Raw genomic sequence first — 21,790 nt, 5'->3', positions numbered from 1 at the left:
ACAGAGTTACTTAATTCAAAATAAATATATTGAGTACTAACATAAAATGAAAAATGTACTTACCTTCTTGACTCTCGAGGCGTATTTTGATATAATCCAGGCAAAACTGAAAGACAACACAATTTTAAGATCTCACATCTTCTGCAAATTTTAATTGCAGAAAGCCTTCAAACTGTTAGCAAACATACTTCAATGGACTTAGTATATAAGTAATAAACATTAAAAAATTAACATTTAGAATGCAAGTTTTAAGAAAAAACAAAATGTACATTTTAGCACAACTTGAGTCAAGCACATTCTTTGCTACTCTAGTCTCGTTCAGTCATACAGACTGTTTAAACTTTAGATCTTTGTGAAGTACTCAGTTTTCAAAAACTTCAATACTCTGAAAAATACACAATTTCTATTTCTTCAAAAGCAAATGTCATCTATCAGTATTTAGGTGAATCAAACAACAGTGTTTTGTAGCGAGGTGGAAAGAACACGTAACAATGCTGCTGTTTCTGTGGTTATTCCAGCAAGAAGTATCCATTCTATTCTGGCTGACTGCATACAACTAACATTCAAGGACTCTTTGAAAACTCCATGTACCTCACAAGGCTGACCAAAATTAAAAAAAAAAAAATTGTAGAAGTAAAATTATTCACCTTTAGGACAATGCTTCTTCCTTGCACCTATCTACTTCTCGTAGCTGTTGTTTTCAATTTTTTTAACAAATGCATGCTAGCCCATAACCTCCCCTCAGCATGCAGACAAGTTCTTTCAGAGTACTGCACACAGCATTTCTATTAAGAACCTGAGCTAGACTGCATGTGATAGAGAGTAGCAGTAATTTGAGGTTCTCTGAAAATCACAGCCTCTGAAATTAAAGACAAACTTACTGCTCCCCAGACAAAGGCAAAATATTATGTTGTTCAAATACAAAAATTCACTATCCAACAAAGCCTGAAAAGCAAGCTGTGCGAGAGCAAGGGTACTCACAATCACAGGCTCCACGACCATTCTGCGCAGCATTCCTATTCGAATGCTTCGGCAGTTCAGGATGACGCTTTCACAGGAGTTTTGGTAATTTACAGGCACGGCCTCGGTCACCATCTCTTGAGAAATAACTTTGCGCCGTTTTATTGGAGTGTTAGACACAATGTTCCCAAACTGAAAAGTAATTTTCAGGTTTCAGAATGTCTCACCAAGGTTTATTGCTAAATCAAGCTCGTTGAAACTAATGACTAAATGTTTAGCTAATTTTCTGTTGGTCAACAGGATTACTTACTAGAGCATCCGTCTCAAACATATGCAGAAGGGAGATAATTCCTAAAAGACTTTTTTTAACACCTGAAGATGTTAATATTGCTACATTCAAGAAGAAAATAAAAGGTAACCTGACACTTGTAGACACTTTAATGACATTTCCAAATCACAAATAGTGCTTCTAAATTGCCAAAACCAATTTATTTTTATCTTTTGGAAACACTATGCAGTCTAGCAAAGCAAAGTTATTTTTAATATGTTTTATTTAGATAAAAAAGCACTAATGCTGTAAAACCACCACAATGCTGGTGGTTTAATTTTTTATTTCCGTTTTTGTGAATCCAAGCTTTTGGTAACTAATTCTTGAAGTACATTGCATCACCACGTCACCAGAATACAGTCTTCAAGTAACATAAATAAATAAGCACAATCAAACTTCCTTAAGGCATCTCTACAGAGCTAAGATGGTTTTAGGATAGATTCCAAGGTCAGAAGACTAAACATTGAAAGAAGGCCATGTGGTGTTTGGCCCCAGTTCAAGAAAAGTCTCTAGATGCTAGTTTAAGCTGTAATCTCAATGAAGTATCCTGTTAACCAACAGAATTATCCTACCAAAAAACCTATTGCAATGAAATAAAGCCTGCTGATAGCCAGCCTATAAATATATTTATCTGTTGTATTGCTTATATTGCTCTATTTTGTTGGAGGATTTTCTGCACACTAGTCTTTTCTTTGGTATTTATATTGTTTCATAAAGCTGCCCATAAATAAACATTCATTTTCGTTACAAAATGCAATTAAACTCCCACAGAAAAAACATTCTAAGGGATTCAGTGTTTCTGTTAAGACTAAATCTCGAAAATTATTTCAAAGTCCTGAATGACTAACCTATCTTGGCAATAATTCAAAGTCTACTTTTGCATGCTTCCTTCATTTTATACACTGAAGAAGGTAGGGATTCTAAATCCCTGTAATTAAAATGTTTTCCTAGGTCTCTTGTTGAAAACAGGCTTTCCTTTTTGTCTGCTGGACTGGTTAAATGTTATTAAAAGTTCAAAACAAATCAGAAACAATCAATAAAACAGCAAAGTCTGAAGTGATGCTATATTCAACTAGTCTCTTCAGTAAACAATCAATATTTTGAGAGAAAGTTGAATAAAGCTTTTTCTATTATATCTAAGAAAATTGCTCTGATATCTCCAAATCTTGGTAGATTAATTCAATCAATGTAAAATTTGTGTTATATTTCACAAACAATTTTTTATTTCCTTCATTTTCAAAAGTAAGCTTGGACTCTAAAATAATCTAACATCTAGTATTAGAACTGGTTTGTAAAGACTAGTGAACAGGAACATATGGATATACAAAAAAAACATTTGAGAGAGTTTCAGAAGTCAGACACCAGTGCCTTCACAATGTAATGCTTTCAATTAATTCAGCATACTGCCAGAATAACTTAATTCAAGAACTATTTATAATCCAAGCCTTGAGCCTCACAGTTTTATTGCAGGCTGGAGGTTCACAGCTTCATGCTAATAGTGGTGACTAATTATACAACATATTATAAACATCCATAACTTCATCAGCTGCAGCACTAGAATGTTGGCTTCTGAATCTCAGCATAGCAAGAAGGTTTTGGCATCAGTACTTTAGTGTTCTAACTCAAAGAACTGGAAATCTGATCGGATTCTCTTGTTGAATCAAACTCTCAATAGTGAAACTGGACAAGTGAGTCAGGAATTGTTTTAATCAGCACCATTATTCCACTACCAATTGCCACATGGAATTTATTCCTCTTTGTGGCTCACTACTGAGATGGCTTTTAACACAGTATGAAAACTCTCTCCCTTGGCCACACTTAAGGTGTGCTCATGGAGTATTTTTTTGTCTTTGCTTATCCAATTCTTACAGTAGTACTCAACTAAAAAACACAAGCTGCACCACAAAAGTCCTAAAATAAGTGCTATAAACTGCTAGAGTTGTCAAAGCATTTTAATTTTGAAGGACCATTATTGATCCCAGTGTCTCTTTTCATGTTTAACTTCAGAAAGTCTCAACAGGCAACAGCTGGTACTGACATTCTGCTGCAAACTGAGACCTTGAGCTTCACAGAGAACTCCTGTAGAGTCTCAAAAGAGTAAACATGCAACACAGAAGCATTTATTTTAACAGCATAATTAAAATCATTTTGAATGCTTGTAAAAATGTAATGAACACATTTTCTTATGTTTCCAGTATTAAGTATGCAGAGAGACCTGATGAGCTGCTGAGTAAGAAAAACAATCAAATACAGTCAACTTCTAACAATACAAAACAAGCCTTCACATATTCCATTTATTATTTGATTCTGTTTTCTTTAAACAAAGCATTAAATAGTACCTGATCTTTCATTCTTGCTTTTCTTGGTAGTGTGACTGCAATTTCTGTATCTGTTGTTATACTACCTATTCTCTGTTCTATTCCACAACTGTTCTCCTTTAATGCTGCTTCCACCTTTCCTGTAGAAGGAGCTGGGGAGGAGCGGGCTGAATCTGCAGGACGAGGTGAAATGCTTTCCATGCTCCTAGTGCTGCCACTATTCTCGTCCTCATCATCATCACTAGACAAAACAACTAAACAGAAAATATTACATTCTCAACCACTACATTTTTCTGCAACAAATTTCTTTTTTCATTTTTGGCTTTTCTTGCTAGTGTGTTGGCAATTTCTATACTACCTATTCTCTGTTCTATTCCACAACTGTTCTCCTTTAATGCTGCTTCCACCTTTCCTGCAGAAGGACATAGGGAGGAGCAGGCTGAATCTGCAGGATGAGGTGAAATGCTCTCCATGCTCCTAGTGCTGCCACTATTCTCGTCCTCATCATCATCACTAGACAAAACAACTAAACAGAAAATGTTACATTCTCAACCACTATATCTTTTCGCAACAGAAATTTCTTTTCAAGTAATACGTCAGAAATAATTTATGTCATTGTCCTGCAGGGCCAAAAAAAATCCACATATATAATTATATTATGTTTTTAACTAATGTTTATTTGGAATCTGGTTGCAAGGACTCTCTGCCTTGTTTTTGATTTCTTATAACTAACTATACAAAAAATGAGTAACATTAATCTACCTCTAGACAGAAGTGAACATGGTTCAGTCAAGAATTGACAGTAAGTAATACAACCTAAAAACTGACAAAAGAAATTATGTCTGAAATCATTCAAATCAGTAGGAAAATATGGTCTAATAAACTAAGCGCAGAACCAGACACATAATTTCCTTTACTCCATCCTTCCTGCTTACTGAGTTTTCAAAGAGAAAGCACAGAAATTAACATTTTACAAATTATGAAATTTAAATAGATAAATAGTTTAGAAGAAAACAGGAAAGAAAACATAAAATAAAAATCAAATACTGTCTTTCTCCTTGGGCGAATGAAGGATGGAATTCTGCTAAGAATACTGGTTTTTCCAATATCCCAAACATAAGTATTTTTTTAAAAACAAACAAAAGAAAAAAATTCACAAAATAATTTTTGTTTTCCCCAATGTTCACCTTTCTTGAAGAGTACCTCTGCATACAAAAAGGAAATTATTAAAAGTTCTGTCCCACTTTCCCAAGAACACACACAAAAATATTCCATGCAACATCAGTTATGTAAACCTGCACAAACAGTTCCTTCACTATACAATATTCTGTGTTTCCAGCTAATGGCTGTGTTCATAAAAAGGTACTTACTTGGATCATTTAATTCAGATGGTCTTGTACTCCTCTGTCTTAAGCTTCCTGTAATTTTAGGATTTTTTGTCCCAGTTATAAGACCAATTTTTCCATTCTGTCGTAACATAGAATGTCCTACAACCTCGTTACTCAGTAGAATATCCGCTGGACCTTTTCCAACAGCAGAACTATAAAACTTCTTTGTGCTGAACCCTGTACCTGAAGATTTTTGCCCTGGTGAATTCTGATGTATTGAAGAACGTGATAAAGGTCCCACAGATTCACTTAATGTTACAGTTTGTCTGGAGACTCTTTGCAAATCCTTTACAGAAGCACTTTCACAATGTCGGCATTTGGTCTGATTTTCATTTGCCTTCCCACAGTTTGGGCATTCAGTAGAATAATCAATCTGTTCCAAAAGCTAAAGGAGAAAAACACACAATCAGTAAATGTAAGCAGAAAGACACAATTTCCAGATCTTGTACTTGATTTCTGTTCAGAGTTAATCATACAATCACTTAGGTTGGAAAAGACCTTTAATATCATCAAGTCCAATTATTAACACAACTCTCATCACCAAACCATATCCCCAGGTGCCACATCTACATGTCTTTTAAATATCTCTGGGGACAGTGACTCAACCACATGCCTGGCCATCCTCTTCCAATGCTTGAAAACCCTTCTGGTGAAAAATTGTTCATAATACCCAGTGGAAATTGACAACACAACATTAGCCATTACAGTAAGTAGAGAAAGCAAACATTAAAAGACAGCTTAATTTTTTATTACATTTAAGAAAATGAAAAATGTTCTAAAAGGAACAAATGTCATTTGTTACAATTTTTTTAAGTGATTCATGTTGGACAATTCAGATTTTTCTTCTTGTATTTTCTTCCATAAACAAAACCCTCCACACTGTTCAGATACATATATCCATCAGCAAGGTGGTGCAATTACACTATTTCTGTAAAAACAGTTCCATGGGACAAAATAACCTACAGATCCTTAGAGCAATACTGGAGAGGATTTGAAGAAACTTTGTAGGTTCAACTTATCTGTCCTTCCAAGGTATCTTTTAACAGCCCGGAAAGGCATGCAGGAAAATTCACTCCTCAAGGGAGATGAAGAAAAGGCAAAGTACATATCATTGCTCTAGAGTCATGTGTCACAGAGAAGAAAATAGGACTTGAGGAATAGGAGTTCCCCAAACTTTCAAGAAGCAAGCAGGGGTTACAAGGAAAAATGTATCCTATCACTACAAAGACAGATGTCTTTTGTTTTTCTCACATTCACTAGGTCCCACTTAGTTTTGTATTATAAGTGTAGAACTTGGACTTCTATAATATATGAACTACAGAACGAGTACCAAAGTGAATACAGGACATCTTTAGAGATGAAAATTTAGTGTATGTTATTCTCTCCTGGAGCACTGAATTCAAACAACATAACCACTGTACTGTGAACTACTGAAGGCAACAAACACCTACATCCCACCAAAAACTTTCAGTATCTACTCTGAAAACAGCTTTCACAATTTACACCTCTCCCCACTCTCCCAGCCATGAACACGCCTCCAAAAGAGGACTTCCACAAGTGTGGTAAGTAATTTCAAACCCCAAATTTCAAGATCAAAATCATACAATGACAACATATTATTTTTACAAAATTTCTGTAATTTAACAAAGCTACACATACTGTAGAGAAACAGAAGCAAAACAACCCAAGCATATAAAATATATCAGACCCTTACAATCTGAGCTGTGGGATGATACCAAGCTAAAATGTAAACCAGCATTGTGCCTCAGTGCTGTTACAGGATGTAGTTCTTAGAAAGATACTGCTTATCACATTGAAGAATTTCAATCAGACATTAAAAATATTCAAGAGAAGGCAACAAGAGTACCTGGAGGATCTTAAGGATAGAGTAATCACACCCCTCTACTTCAACTACATGCCAAAAATTTTAAACCAGTTTTTTTATTAACATCACATTAATTAATTAAATAAGCAATGGAAATGCCAAGCAGTGGTACCAGGTGTTTCAAACAAAAGCTAAGCATATATAAAAATCATAGATTTTTTTTTTTTAAACCATGAACTCCTCACAGGAGATTTTGCTTTGACAGTCAAACAACGTGACCTGTATGTGTGCATTATGAAACTTCCATAGTAGCCTGGGAAGCTGATAAACTACAGAGAGCCTTAAAGCAATTTCCAAAGTATTTTACATTTGATATTCAAACAAGTTCCTGACAGAAACATCCTGGTTGGTTGCATGTAGATCAGAGAATGTCATTTGGATACCTAAGGAACTATTCTCACTGAAAAAGTGAGCAACTTAATAAAAAATACTTGCATCTTTGCAGTACTTTAATCTTTACTGTTCTGAGTATAGAAAATCACGACACAGAAAAAAAGAACCTGTCAAAGAGCAAAAAATTATTCCTCTATTTCAGCAAATTAAAATTATCAATCTCTGGTTTATCGGTCAGCTATTCAATAAAATCAAGATTTCTTTTCAGTGCAGCTTCTGTCTGTTCAAGTCAGAAAATAAATATTTCACAACTAGCCCGAATATTAACACTTAAATATCTCTATCACTGTAACTTTTTTTAATTATGTAAATCTTCCTCCCAACTCTATGGATTTTTAAAACCTCGATTTGTTTTACTCCTGAATGTCTGTTTTTAAAATAAGCAACAGCTTTTAAAAATTTAACAAGAGTTTACATATTTTTAAAATATAACCTACCGTTGGCTGAGTTAAGCATTTTTTTGTAGCAGAAGATAGACTCAAGTCAGATTGATATGACTTGCAATGACTTTTCTGTCGCACCTTTCTTTTAATGACAGATTCTGATTCAGAGTCATCTGTACTTTCCATTACACTGTCTAGAAGGGAAAAGATGCAAAAACATTAACAAGAAATGTCCACTCCTATACTGTTATAATTATGATCATCTTACTTTTTTACATACACTAACTTGAACTAAACATAAACACATTTTTAAACCTCAAAAATCTACACTGTTTCAAACGTATCATGATTTGTTGTATGACTAAAAAATAACATTCCCCAAAGTAACTTCAAAATGTAGTTTTAGTAATACTATTGCAGGGTTGCTCACTGACAATTTTTATCTTGTATCTTTCAAGAAGCTTTGGATTTGCAAATCTATGCTAACCTCATTACAAATCAAGTGGAGGGTCTATTGCCAAAAATAGGAGAGGATGCTAGATTATACTATTATACCACAGAACTTGTTTTGAGGCTGTTTTTTAAATATATATATGAACACTGTTTCAATATACATACTGAAGGTCTCACAAACATCCAACTAGGAGAAGACATCTCAAAACTAAAGAATGGCTCATTTTTGAAAAAGAATTAATAATAGGTGAGGCTTTTCCCTAAGTTACTTTAGAGTAGCACTGCTGAAGATCTACTTAACATTAACCTAAAATGGCACAGTAGAACTTGCCAGTGCAGGCCACTATGCAGCTGTAAACCTATGCAGCAGGTTTACAGACTGTATCTATGCTAACAAAGCTTAACAAACACAGGGTATTTTCTTTTCCAGTTTCACAATTTCCACACCTGAAACCAAACTATATTTTTTGTACTGCACCTCCAACAGTGAGGTTGTTGCATCTAACAACGATGTAAGAGCACGTTTTAGCTGAGGTACAGAGCTGATGCTGGTTCTTTTATTAACTCCCTCAGTGTATGAATACACTTCATACCAAGTGCTGGTTATTATGTAGCATTTTTCTTGTACTAACACTGCTACAGAAGTTCCTCAACAATAATTCACAAACAAGCTGGGGGTTTGGGCTCAGACTAATTAACTCTGGAGATCTGTTCCATCTTCAACTTTATGATCCCAAATGTTCCCTATTTCTGTTGCTTTTAAAATAACTAGCCTAATAATTACACTTTTAAAATAACTAAGCCTAATTTAAAATTATTACATGACTGAACTAGTTGCAGAAATCTGTGAAGAAGGGCAAAATCATCCCTTCATGCACAAACTTGTACAAAAGTAGAATAACATGAGCTAAGGCTGTAAGTACATATACTAAAGGTTGTATAAGATTTGGCAACACACCGACCCAAATCAGGTATTAAAAAATTATTCCGCTGAGAAGAAGTGAGAACTCTAAAGGTAACTTACCCACTCCTTGAGACTGTGGAAACCTAATGTGGTCTGCCTCCACTTTCTGAAGCTGAGGTGGGTATTCTTTTCTGGAAAATGAATTAGACGTATGGTTGTTCTTTTAACAGACACCATTATAATTTAGTCACAATTACACATGAACAAAACAAACCTGAAATGTATCTGAAAGCTACAAATAAGTAACTTCTCCTATTACATGCTATTTGTACACATAAAAAAGTATTATCAGCCACAATAAAAGTTTTGGAAGTGTTTCTGATCTAAATAATGAATAATGTTTCTGATCTGTAATAATCAATAGTTCTGGAGTCTGTCACTTTTACACACAAGCTTCCAAATATTGAAGCCTGCATCTTCTCCTCCTCCTCATTCATGAAATTCAAGACAGATACTTTCAAAAACCAAGAAAAAAACCCAAATATTATTTTAATATTGAAGTAGATTCCACAAGTTCCATAACTTAAGAAACAGGAAGAGAAGATGCAAAACAGAGGAAGGAGATCCGATATCAAAAATTGTTATGGCCAAAAACCAGAAAGAACAACACAGCAGATGTGGTTCCTATATATTTGTTTTTAAAATATTGTAATATAGACAAATTACTGGATAGTAAGTATTTTATTGGTATAACTTGCATAATATAGACATTACATATTTTTCTGCAAATTAATGTAATATTTGGCATTATTGCAAGATGTGAGTCTCCTGAAAGATGTTTTCAGTTTACAGGCATGTGTGTCAAATCATGCTGATAGCAAATTAAGATTCCTAAAGCCCAGTGCATGTGGGTTACTGTTTGTAGCACTTGTCTTTCTCAGAGCTCTGAGCACTGCAGCTCAGATTACTATTCTTGTCATAACAGAGGATGGCACACATCTGAAACATGGGAGGCCCTGTCAGCAAACTCACCAGAAACTGGTTTTATTGGAAAGTTAAGCACTGGCTGCAAATGGGTCACACGTGTCCCATACTCCTACCTCTGATTACAAGGACATTAATCAACAGCAAGAGGGCAAAGCCAACAGCTGCAGGCAGTAACATCACCACTAACAGCTAAATTTTGAGGACCCATCTGACAAAAAATTTGGCTATGGCTGAAGAAGGCTTTAGCTTCAGTTATTTCTTTCTGCACAACATTTCCTAATGCATCAAATGATAAAACCTTTGAATTTTCTGCATTTCTAGGTAACATTATTAATTAATATATTTGGAACAAGATTAATCTACAATGTCCTTTGAGACACTTCTTACCTAATAACAAACACATCTGACTGTGTTGATAGGCTGCAGCTTTAAAGTACATTCTGGCAGAAAGAAGGACTGAGAAACAAGTGTGGCTACTCACAATCTAGAGATGTCATAGTACTTTATCATGACTGCTGGCAAACATATCACAGATGACAGATTATGTAATTTGTTACTGACTGTGTCAAATGTGTTTCTGGAGCGATCCTTCTCCCCCAGAATTTTCAAAATCAAAATTGGAAACTGTATGAATATTTATTCATAAATTCAACGCATGTATTTTTATATAATTTTCCTTAACAATTCAAACACATGGAGTTACTCTAAGCAGAATGAGTGGAAATAAAAGGGAGAGCTCAAACTCATCATTATGAGAAGCTGTACTATCAAAACCAAAGCTCATGACATTCTAAAAAGTAAAAAAAAGCTGTAACATCATTTTAGATTTGAAAACTATAAACACTGCAGTAAGGGTGTGCAAGCTGTTGTGTCACGTGTCATAACTATCTTTCACTAGTATTTCACAACAGTAAATCTTGTTTTGAACATAATTACTTCTGGAAAAAATATCTTCTATAAGACGTTTAAGATATTTAAAACTTAAATGACATTTAAGAGAAACAATATTGAAACTACTTGTCATTTAATTGAAAGCAAACAATAAAGCAAATAATATGGCAGATTTAGAGTACTAAAATTTCTTTTAAATGTAGTTCACCATTCAAGGTCCCTGGACATTTCTAACTTGCAATTTTTCTTCTAAGAACCACACATTTCTATTACATTTTTAATATGCAAAACATATTTATCTTATTAAGATGATAAATTCATTATTTACCATATAAGGCTAAATAATTATTTTACAATAAATCAGAATACACTAGCATTATCTACCCCCATCTGAATTTTATGTTAGCAGCATAGACTCAAATTTATAGCTACTAAACAGCCAAACACTTGCAAGAACACAGGAGTGGTAGCAAAAAATAAAGTGTATCTTTCCTCTCCCACAATATAGAACTCATATACTCAGAGTGAACCATTAATACCCAAACCCAAGTCACAAAAAATCAGCTCCAAGACAACTGAGGCTTCCCATCACACTTCAGTGTGGTTAGCAATTCAAGGTCAGGCTTGAAGTTGCTTTGAATTAGAAAGAAAAGTGAAGATAACTTTAAAAACTATTTAATTTGAGATTTCAGCTAAAAAATTTTTTTTACAAATAAAGCTTTCTTGGAGAAGTGACAACCCTTCCACAAGAGGGCAGCAACTTTAGGCACGTTCTACTACTTTCCTTTCCTGAAAAGCCCATAAAGAGAAAGGAAGAGCACACCACCACCAAGTTTTTACAGACTGGAAAACAAAGTTGCCCTTCTGAGCACAGTGTTTGTTGTTGCCTGAATAGCTGCAGATCCATTAATACCTTCTCCAGTAAAATGCTTTGTACAGAGAGCCATTTAATTATGTGTGAGTGCAGAAACGGAAGGGGAAATTGGTTGTTTTTTAAAGCAAACATTATATCTACCTTTAAAAGGACTATCTGGAAAAGAAAAAAAAAAATCTTAGAGCAGATTTAAGAACATACAGCACTTCTAAACAAATACCTTCTTGCTGTTAAACCCTGATCAAAACTAAGTCTTCCATTTAAATGGGAATAATTGAGGGATCAAACAGCTGAGCTGATCATGATGCAAGATTACCTACATTCTGTGTCTAACAGTTAAAAAAAAACAGTGCTCAGAGGTGAAACAATTTTAGGCATCTTGTTTATATCCTAGATTATAAGAACTTTTGATACCTTTAAGTGCAAGGGAAGTAGACAAGTATTTGATAAAAAGCAGTCTCAGGAAGTAGTAAAGCACCAACAGCAAAACACTGATTACAGGCGCAAGAAAGATCAAGCTTTTCTGCAACACACCAGACAGAAATACTCAGGCAGTCTGGACTGTGCAGCATCATGAACTTCTGACATATTTTAACTGCTAGATGCCACAATACTCTTGAGTAAGCGTGTTTTGCCCAGACAGAATGGTGTCACTTATTTCATATTTTCAGCAAAGATTCATTATTACTGCTGTGTTCTCTTGCTGATGGAATTGGACCTTAGTGTCTTCACACCAGCCTGGTAGACAGACCTTTATGAAACTGTCCAGACAAAGTGACATTTCACTTAAAATTTCTTCTCTAGGAAAACAAAAACCAGAAATGTGGTGGGGGGGGGATGATGCAGGGAAAGGGTAGGTCCACAATTTCTGTCTATGCCAGAAAGCAAATAAACATGAAGGAACATCTGGATCTGGGAATTTGGGAGGGAGTGCTACCTATGATTTGGTACAAGCCCCATCAAAAAAGGCTGCCCCAGCTCCTAATTTTGCTGAGGTGCAGGGCTTACACAAGAGCTGTGTTTAATGCACAGCCTGGCTCTTTGCGAGGCTGCCTCATTCAGCCTCTCCTCTGCTTCTGTATGCATTATTTGGAGATGTAGCACTGCAGGCAGGCTGTTGGTTTCTACATCATTACACAAAAAGAGAGGAAAGCGCAATAAGACTGAAGCACAAAGCTGCTGAGGTGAGATTTACCTTCAGCACGTGTCAGAGGAAGAGCAGAGTACAAAAGCCAAAGGCTGAAAAGAGAAGCAGCAGCACAGGGAACAGGGTTTTCAGAACACAGGTCAGCAACCCCATTTGGCCCAGAAAGTCAGGAGCTGCTGCTGCACTTATCATGACAGTAATGATTAAAGCTAAATTTAGCAGCTCCTGCCTACATCATCTTCCCCTGCCAGGACAACAACAAAAAGCAGGCAAAGAAAAAGGAACATATCCAGTAGTACTGGATGAAGAAGCAGCAGGTGTCCCCATGAGAAAATTAGGATCACACCAGCATGGAACTCAAATCTTTTCTTCTATGCCACACAGTGACACTAACTGGCTGATGAGTATCTATTTGATAGTTCTTTTAAGAAGTAACAAAAGCCAGTAAAACAGAAAGGCTTGATTTTCTGAATTTGAAATAAACATAGAAAATCCTAAATTCAGAAAGAACTGTGCTATTTATATCATTATCAGTTAAACATTATATATACTTTTAAACAAGTCAACCTGGTATCAAGCTCATACTGCCAAAAGCCACCTACACAGACAGGATATTTACAAAAATGCAATGACTTCATTACTATCAAGAAAACACTTCCACTAACATATAAATTTAAGCTATATATGAAGAAAAATAAATGTATGGTATTTCATACTGATAACAAAATATTAAGAGCAGTAAACCAGATGCAAAACAAGTGAGAAATTAGCCCGAAATGAACAATAAAGACCCAGTGTGTCAGGTTTTGCTACACATTTTCTGTTAACTGCTTTAATATATGCACTTCATGAACAAAATATACACAGTAATGCAGTAAAAACCTTTAATGCAATTCAGACCAAGCTGAGATGATAGAGTGAGAGCTGTTAAACAGCCCACTAAGAGCTTAAAAATTATTTTACTAAGAAGCTTCAGAACCATTCTATTACACAAAGTTTGCTGCTCTACAAAAAGAATTAGCACTGAATTCTTAAAATCCAGAGAATGTTTATGCAATTTTGCACTGGATATATAAATTTCGAGCAGAGAATTACCCAAAATTCACAGTAACGCAACATTTCTTACAGATGGATGTAAAGGTCCTTTTTCAAGTAAGTGAATAATAAAAACAGAACTAAAAACAATCAACCACTATCACATATGAGTAGCTATGATTGACTGGATTGAATATTCCTTAACTAAAATAATACAGCACTCAATCAGTTAATTTTCTTAATGCTTATTGCCATGCTCATTTGATCAACAGTAAGCTTACCTTTCCTTTCGGTCCAGATTGCTTAAAATATGAAAAAAGAAAAAAACACATAAGATGTAAAGCCCCACATGTGTTGCACATCACTAAATGCAAAAGTTATTCAATATAAATTGTAACTGTTTCATTGTCTTTCACTCATAGTCTAACTGTCAAACAAGCATTACAACTTTTTCACCAAATTTTTGTCAAAGTAATTAGAAATGCACAAACACTACTTCACAGACAGCAACAGTCAGTGGTCTAAATACTACACTGACTTGACCCTTTTTCAATGAGTAGAATTTGATTAATTCTGAACTTAACCTGGTCATCTCAATTCACTTACAATGCAGAAGCCATTAAGACAGAATTCTAATACACTAATTATAATCAAGCCTCATTTCTAATCACAGAACTATTAAGGTTGGAAAAGACTTCTAAGACAGAGGTCAACCACTAAAACAATCCCTAATTGCCATGCAAAAGAAAAAAGAATTATGTAAGAACTTGTTTCCAACTAATAAAAATATGCAAGTGTTTAAATTGAGAAACAAATTTCAGCAACAGTCCTGAAATATTTAAAAAACCATATGGAAAGGCTAGAGAAGGATAAATGGAAACCTTTATCTGAGGTTTAGGCCAAAAAAAAAAAAAATCTCCCAAAAGAACCTAGGAACTAGGGCCACTAGTTTACAAGCATCTCCATTAACATGAGTTAACATAGAAATTAATGTAGCTGATGCTCACAATTCTGGTCCTGATATAAAAATAAATCTAACTAAGCTTAGCACACAGACAATTTGAAAACAGCATCTACATATCTTCTGTCTTTTCAAAATTTGCAGTATGGAATGCTGTAATCTTTTAATCTGTGTGACTGTTCCTCCCAAACATCAAAAGCCTAACAAACCTCTGACATACATGCATTACATTAACTGTATTCTAAAACAGAACAAATTCAATTTGTTTCCTGTTTTACTTCAGCCAAACTAAACAGAGTAATGAAATTACTCAGTAATAAAAACTCATCCTCCCTTCCTTTTCACAAACAGTGAAAAGTACGCTCACAAGAATAGAGCAAACTAATTCTCTTGTTACTCAGAAAACAGCAGGAGTGGAAGCAAAGCAGGTAAGAATGTAGTCCTGATAATCTTACAGAGTGCAGTATGAAAGTACATTCCATCTCCACAGTGCTCTGGGAAGAGAGTAAAAGGACTTCAAAACTGAATGTGACCGTGACAACTTAAAAACTGGGCTGGTAGGTAATGAGCCAGTGCTGTGTGAAGGTGGAGAGCTGCTCCTAGCTGGAGCTAGCCTTTACTAACAATAAACACTGCTTTTGTGCAGGCAACCTCCAGTTTATCAATCCAGTCAGATCCAAACCATGTGTGGATGGAGCCATACCCTGTATCTTTGCATCCTTTGCACAGCTAGTGTGTAACTTGGATTAACTGTTTACAGGTGCTTCAAAGAGTCACTCTGTTAAGGATACACACCCTAGTGCTAAGGAAATTTAACAGCAGGAAAAAATGTCCTGAGTGCCTGACACTATGCACTGTCATTACATCAAATGACACATTTGTTTTAAAATTCCACACCAATATAATGCATTTAAAGGAATTCTCATTTTTGTACCTCAGGAAGATTAAGAGATGAGAATTCTGGATTGATCACTGTCCCTACTGCTTCATGTAGCTCATGCATAAGATTTGTTAAACATGCAGTACCTACATGCTATTTCAATGCCAAGTCTGGAAGAACAGTCAGTCCATAGCATAAGACAGAACTATGCTTTAAATGAAGCAAAATAGTGTGAACCAACTACACCACTAGAACAAGCTATATCTGAAAGTCTGTTGTATCAGACATTACCAAATTTTAATTTCATCCCCAGATTCCACTAGAAAAAACATGAATATTTATCATAATACTATTTTGAAATACCAAATTTTGGTGTGCTAGAAACTTGCATTTTATATATGAGTCCAAGAGATTCTCAAAAAGACTGTCACATGTATGTGCAAAAAAATTGCAGGAGATAAGAAATGCAGTACAAATCATACACAAATTCAACTTGATAGAGATTATAACTGAGTTCATAATCAGCTTGTTCCATGTGACACCATCCCCACCCAAAGAACTCAGTGTAAGTCATGGAATCTGTTACATCAGTGCCAGAGACTAAAGTTGCTCAACTTATTTAATAATGTTTTTATTTCTGGTTATGCTTTCAAGAACCTTTTAGATAAAATACATTAATATATAATAATTTATCTATATATTAGATAAAATTATTTTCCCTATGTTGTTTCTGATCACCACACCATAAAACAATCTACAAATGCAAAACATTAACAGAACACAACTTTGAGTCACCTGCAAATTAACACAGGAAAACAAAACTCAAAAATTTAGAACTCAATTTCCATGCTATCAGCTCTTCTGTCTTGATATATACCTAGAATGTTATTCTTGGTTTGCCACTCACATTTTTTGCAAATAGTACTTTTTGAGGAATCATCACCAGCGTTTACTTTTAAACTCAACTACTGCCTAATGTCAGTAAAGACTAGTCAAAAAAGGGTATCAAAAAATTCCTACACAAGTGAAAATACAAGACCAAACTATAATATACAGTTTATATGGTCTGGAATTTTATATCGTGGTCAGTTTTACATAGTCCTATTTTAGTTGGCTTTTTTCTGACTACTGCCTTCTCACTCAGAAACCTATGTTTTCAACATCAAGTAGCCCTGAAATCTCTCTTCTTCTTTTTTTTTTTTTTTTAAAGAAGGTCTGTCAGGAAGCCAGGAAGCCACATTTTATTAATTTTCAATCCTCTAACTGAGAAACAGATTTAGAAGCTTTTAGAAAGCAGTCAGTTGAGTCAGAAGCTACTGGAATTAAACCTCATTGCAAAGTTCCTATGTAAAGCTCACCCTCAGTCAATTAGATCATGCTGGTTCTGATATTCTCCAGTAACAAAGCACTGCTGGAAGTGTTATGACTGTTTCCTGCCTTTAAAACTCCAAAAATATTCCTAGCATAAGAGTTAATTGTCTGTTGCTAATGTAAATGAGCTACAATAACAATCCTAAGAGAAAACATATTTAGAACACTCAAGATGACTACTATCCAATTACTGCACACAATATTCAGCTCGCCTATGTCATGTATTAGTTTTCTTTCTGTGTCACACATGCCTTTTTTCTTCACATTACATTGCAGGCTTATAAAGAAGAGAATCCCACAGGCGAGGAAGGCAAGCAGGCAAATCCAACATCCACTGAAGATTAAGAATCTCTGGAGCAGGTTGAAGAAACCTATGGCACTGAACTTGCTAAGATGAAGCCGTTTTGACTGGATGTTTGAAGAACCATTTCACAACAAGGCTTAATCAAGTGCATGAGAATTATCAAGTTAACAATCAGAGCAGTCTTGTATGATTTTGCTTACTTCAAATCATTTTCATTAGCACTGTAAATCAAAATTTTATCCTTCAGAATAAAAAAAAACCCCACAAACAAACAACTCCTCTCTCACAAATAAACAAAAGCAAGCACAAACACACACAAACAAAACCCACCAAAAATGTAAGAGCATGAATGCTTAGAGATGGTCCACATTTTCCTCAATGGGACACTGAACAAAAATATTCTAAAAAGGACTTCATGTAAGCAAAAGCACAGCTGATTCAGTCTAAACCACAGTGATAACATCAACCCCATCTTTCAGCTTAACTCATGGTAAAAACTGCCAATTTTTTTAGTCATCAGCCTCACACTGATGGCAAGAAATGTAAAGAACTGAAAAGAGATACCTACTACTGCATCTGCTATTACAAAGGGGAAGGAAATGTCCATCCTATATTCCACATATACATACACCTATATGGCATTTACAGACTACAGTACTGCTGGAAACAAAAGAGGCAACAGCCTAAGTCCTCAAGGGCAGGACAAGACAGCAACTGCCCTGTGAGGAAATGCTGCAAGAGTTGGGCTTCTTATCCTGGAGAAATGAAGACTCCAGGGAGACCTTATTGTGGCCTTCAGTACTTGAAGGGGGCCTAAAAGACAGATGAGGACAAACAGTTTAGCAGGGCCTGTTGCAATAGGACAAGGGGTAATGGTTTAAAACTAAAGAGGGTAGATCCAGACTAGATACAAGTGTTTTACAATGAGGTGCTAAACACAAACAGGCTGACTGGAGAAGTGGTAGCTGCCCCATCACTGCAAACATTCAAGGTCAGGCAGCATGGGGCTCTGAGCAACCTGATCTAGTTGAAGATATCCCTGCTTATGGCAGGGGGATTGGACTAGACAGCCTTTAAAGTCCCTTTCACCACAAACTGTTCTATGACTCTATTATTTTGTGACTGAAAAATTCCTTTTTCAGTCTGTTTATACAATGCCAGATTACTCTAACACAAGTTTGGATCACATCATTCATTCACATTAGAATATGGGCTTTCTTTTTCTGAAGTCAGCAAATCAAACTGAGGGAAGTAGGATGAGAGAAACCAAAAAGATAATGCCTGTATACGATCCCATCATCCTAAAAAATCTATACTTAAAAACAGAGAAAAAAAAAGAAGAAGAAGAAAGCTACAAAATGCAGGATAAAGCACTCATGATGGAGTGGAAATCCACAGAATTCATAAACAAAAAGAGCTCTGAATGGATAAATTTTGAAAGAAAATTCCTTAAAACAGTTGCTATCTAATACGTTTGTGAAACACATTAGGTGTACAAAACACCTAGAACCAACCCTACAATTTACAGAAGTTTGACAGGGTTTCAAGTTTCAAATCAATTAAGTTAAATTCAGCATAGTTCAGTAAGATTCCCTGGTTTTCAGTCATCCCTTCTAAAAATAATTTACATAGATGCAAAACCTTGCTTCTGTTAGATGTTGCAATTTAGGTTTTACACTATATATACAGATCATATACAATCTTCAGATCTATGATTTAATGTTTACATGGATCTTACACAAGCTGAAGGTGCTGTTACTTAGTAGTTGCTGATCATGTTGCCAGTTAAGTGAATTTCTACTGCAAACTATGGTTGTCTGTTTCAAAGTATTTTCTCAAAATATTTATATTAGCAGGTGCTCTCCTACTACCTGCCAATGTTCTTTAAAATTACTAAATTCTAGTATTATATGATAGTAATTCCTAAATGTTTTTATGAAATTTCAGTAATTAAGGTCAAAGCTCATAATCAAGAATGCACCCATGTGATTTTCTTAATACACTTCATAGCATAAGGAAAGTCATTACATACAAAACCAGGGAGAATTTTTACAAGTGAAACACCTGCAGAAACACAAGTAATTATTCTTACCTTTGGGCTGCTGTTTTTACTACGGCTGTTTGTGCGTGTGCGTGGTGAAAACGTCTGCCATGTACCACAGTTACAGGACCAGATATATTCTGAGCATTTTCACTGCAAACATACAGAAAATGTTTAAGAAAAGACTCTGGTGTGTTTGTACAGTCTTTGGTAAAACATGTGGTGTCCTAATTTTACAAGGCCAGACACACAACACCAAGTATTAAAGTATTTCTGAACCAATAACACATATTGTTAGAATCACTTTACAGGCATATCAACATTCAGCCTTATAATAAAATGGATGTAAAAGAATATACACAATTTTTTTTTCTGGGGAAAAAAGGTAAAGATTTTTTCACTCAACCCTGTACTGTGAAAAAACACAGCCTTTTTAATGACTTGTAACCATTTATAACTAATTTTATACTTTCATCTCTCATTTTATTAAGGCATAATATTAACTTCTTTAATATGACTTAAGGGGCAAAATGTGAACAGACTGAATTCAGCAATGTCCCTCACAAAAAAAAGTGAACAGAGAAAATTTATGGATGCAAGATGACTTGTAACTGAAAAAAATCAACACATTTCACAAAGAAAAAAAACAAAGGATTCTCAGGTACTCATATCTCAACAGGATTCTTATTCACCAATGTATCTTAGCATTTCTTGGGTTTCTTCATTTGCTTTTGACTTTTATCTCATTATTACGTAAAACCAGTAATTATGGAGAGAAGATTTCTTACCATTACTCCCTCTAGTAAAAGTTGACATTAAGATACAATAGATCAATAATACAGAGCTCCTTCAGAGATCATTAAACCTAAAGAATTATCCTGCATGCTGCTGTGACAGGACACACAATACTATGCTTGAAATGTTCAAAAATCACACAACTTTTAATAGACAACATGCTGATGATACAAATTGTCTCAAACTATGGAAATACAGTGCGTAAACTCTGCTTTTCAAATTGGACATTTTAATTGCACTAGAGAAAATTATGTGAAAAATCATTCCTACTACTAATATTTCTCAGAAATATTATCTTGCCATTTGTCCTGTTATGAACAATGAAAAGAAACCCGAAGTACCACAATTCAAAAAAAGCTGGCAACCAATTCCTAATCCCTGCTTTACATTCCCCCCAAAAGAAGAAAATGAGTAAACTGTTACTGTGCTTTTTAATTTCAGTTTAGCATTACAAACCCTTTTGGTAGCCTTACATAAGTCAAGATGAGAAGCTTTCAGAGCATTTCTGCCTGCCCCTAACATAACCACAAACATAACAAAACAAGACTTATCAAATCCAAGGGGTTAAATCCTCTTCTCTAAAATATGAAATTTAAAAATATCATAAACCATTTGAGTTAACAGACCAACATCCTGAAAACTAATAACATCCATGCAAACACCAACCTCCTCAAAGCAAACACATTCATCTCAGATGCATCTAAGTCAAGGCTATGCAACTGCAGCTGGTCAGTCATCATCCAGATCAATCTACAGTCAACCTTCTGTCTAATTTGCTACCTCAGAAATAAAAAACTGACAGCTACTTGCCCTAAATACTTTAGAATGTCTCAAATCCTCTTTGGCTTCCCATTCATGTCTTTGAAAAATATTAAAAAAAAAAAAACAAACAACAAAACAGAAGCAGAGTGCAGGAATGCCCTCTCAAATACTTAAGACCTAAGGACTTCAAGCAAGCAAGTAAGCATATGTATCTCCTGTTTTACCACTGTGTTTGTTGGATCTGACCTTTGCCAAGCTATCATGATTGTGAAACTCTGCCATGGGCCCCCACAGCAGAAAAAACTGTTAAGCAGCACTTTTGCTTTCTGCCTCACTCACGTAGTGAAAACTCCAGTAGGTGCTGGAATAGAGTATCACAGACTGCTCAGGGATCAGATCTGAGTCACAGCAGACTGTTCTGGATGGCACACTTAAATGGTTCATATGGTGTCAGACATGCTTCCAACTAGGACAGCTCTAAAACACAATCTGCTCTATAATCTTGTTCTCTGAATGGAACATACCCAACACAGAAGAAACACCAGAAAACACAAGTTTAATAAAGTCCTAGCAAGTTGCAAAACAGGGACATCAGAACTGAAATTTGAGTTTGCAAGTTTCAGCACAATTTCTTGAAAATTAGTATAACACACTAAAAGCAGAGTGATGCAATGGTCAGAAAGTTCCTTGAAAGAACAAATGTTCTAAAAAGAATTTACAGTATTTTAAC

General features: G+C 35.1%; 1 protein-coding gene across 5 annotated transcripts in view; it reads right to left on the bottom strand.

The window, feature by feature from the left end:
• Nucleotides 1–21,790, bottom strand: part of SENP6 (SUMO specific peptidase 6) — a 70,859-nt gene that overhangs the window by 19,771 nt on the left and 29,298 nt on the right. For 2 of the 5 annotated variants that reach the window (XM_064707418.1, XM_064707421.1), the window contains 9 exons: nt 19,555–19,656; nt 14,228–14,248; nt 9,133–9,203; nt 7,710–7,849; nt 4,977–5,379; nt 3,965–4,132; nt 3,628–3,860; nt 982–1,152; nt 64–106 (listed from right to left, as the gene is read on the bottom strand). In XM_064707418.1, coding sequence (XP_064563488.1) covers nt 64–106; nt 982–1,152; nt 3,628–3,860; nt 3,965–4,132; nt 4,977–5,379; nt 7,710–7,849; nt 9,133–9,203; nt 14,228–14,248; nt 19,555–19,656 — 1,352 coding nt within the window. The remainder of the gene's footprint in view (nt 1–63; nt 107–981; nt 1,153–3,627; nt 3,861–3,964; nt 4,133–4,976; nt 5,380–7,709; nt 7,850–9,132; nt 9,204–14,227; nt 14,249–19,554; nt 19,657–21,790) is intronic. The other 3 variants (XM_064707419.1, XM_064707420.1, XM_064707422.1) reach the window with 3 other exon arrangements.

This window comes from Zonotrichia leucophrys, chromosome 3 (assembly GCF_028769735.1).
Source record: "Zonotrichia leucophrys gambelii isolate GWCS_2022_RI chromosome 3, RI_Zleu_2.0, whole genome shotgun sequence".
Taxonomy (NCBI): domain Eukaryota; kingdom Metazoa; phylum Chordata; class Aves; order Passeriformes; family Passerellidae; genus Zonotrichia; species Zonotrichia leucophrys.
The sequence above is the reverse complement of the archived record's forward strand: the minus strand, read 5'-3'. Positions and strand labels throughout refer to the sequence as shown.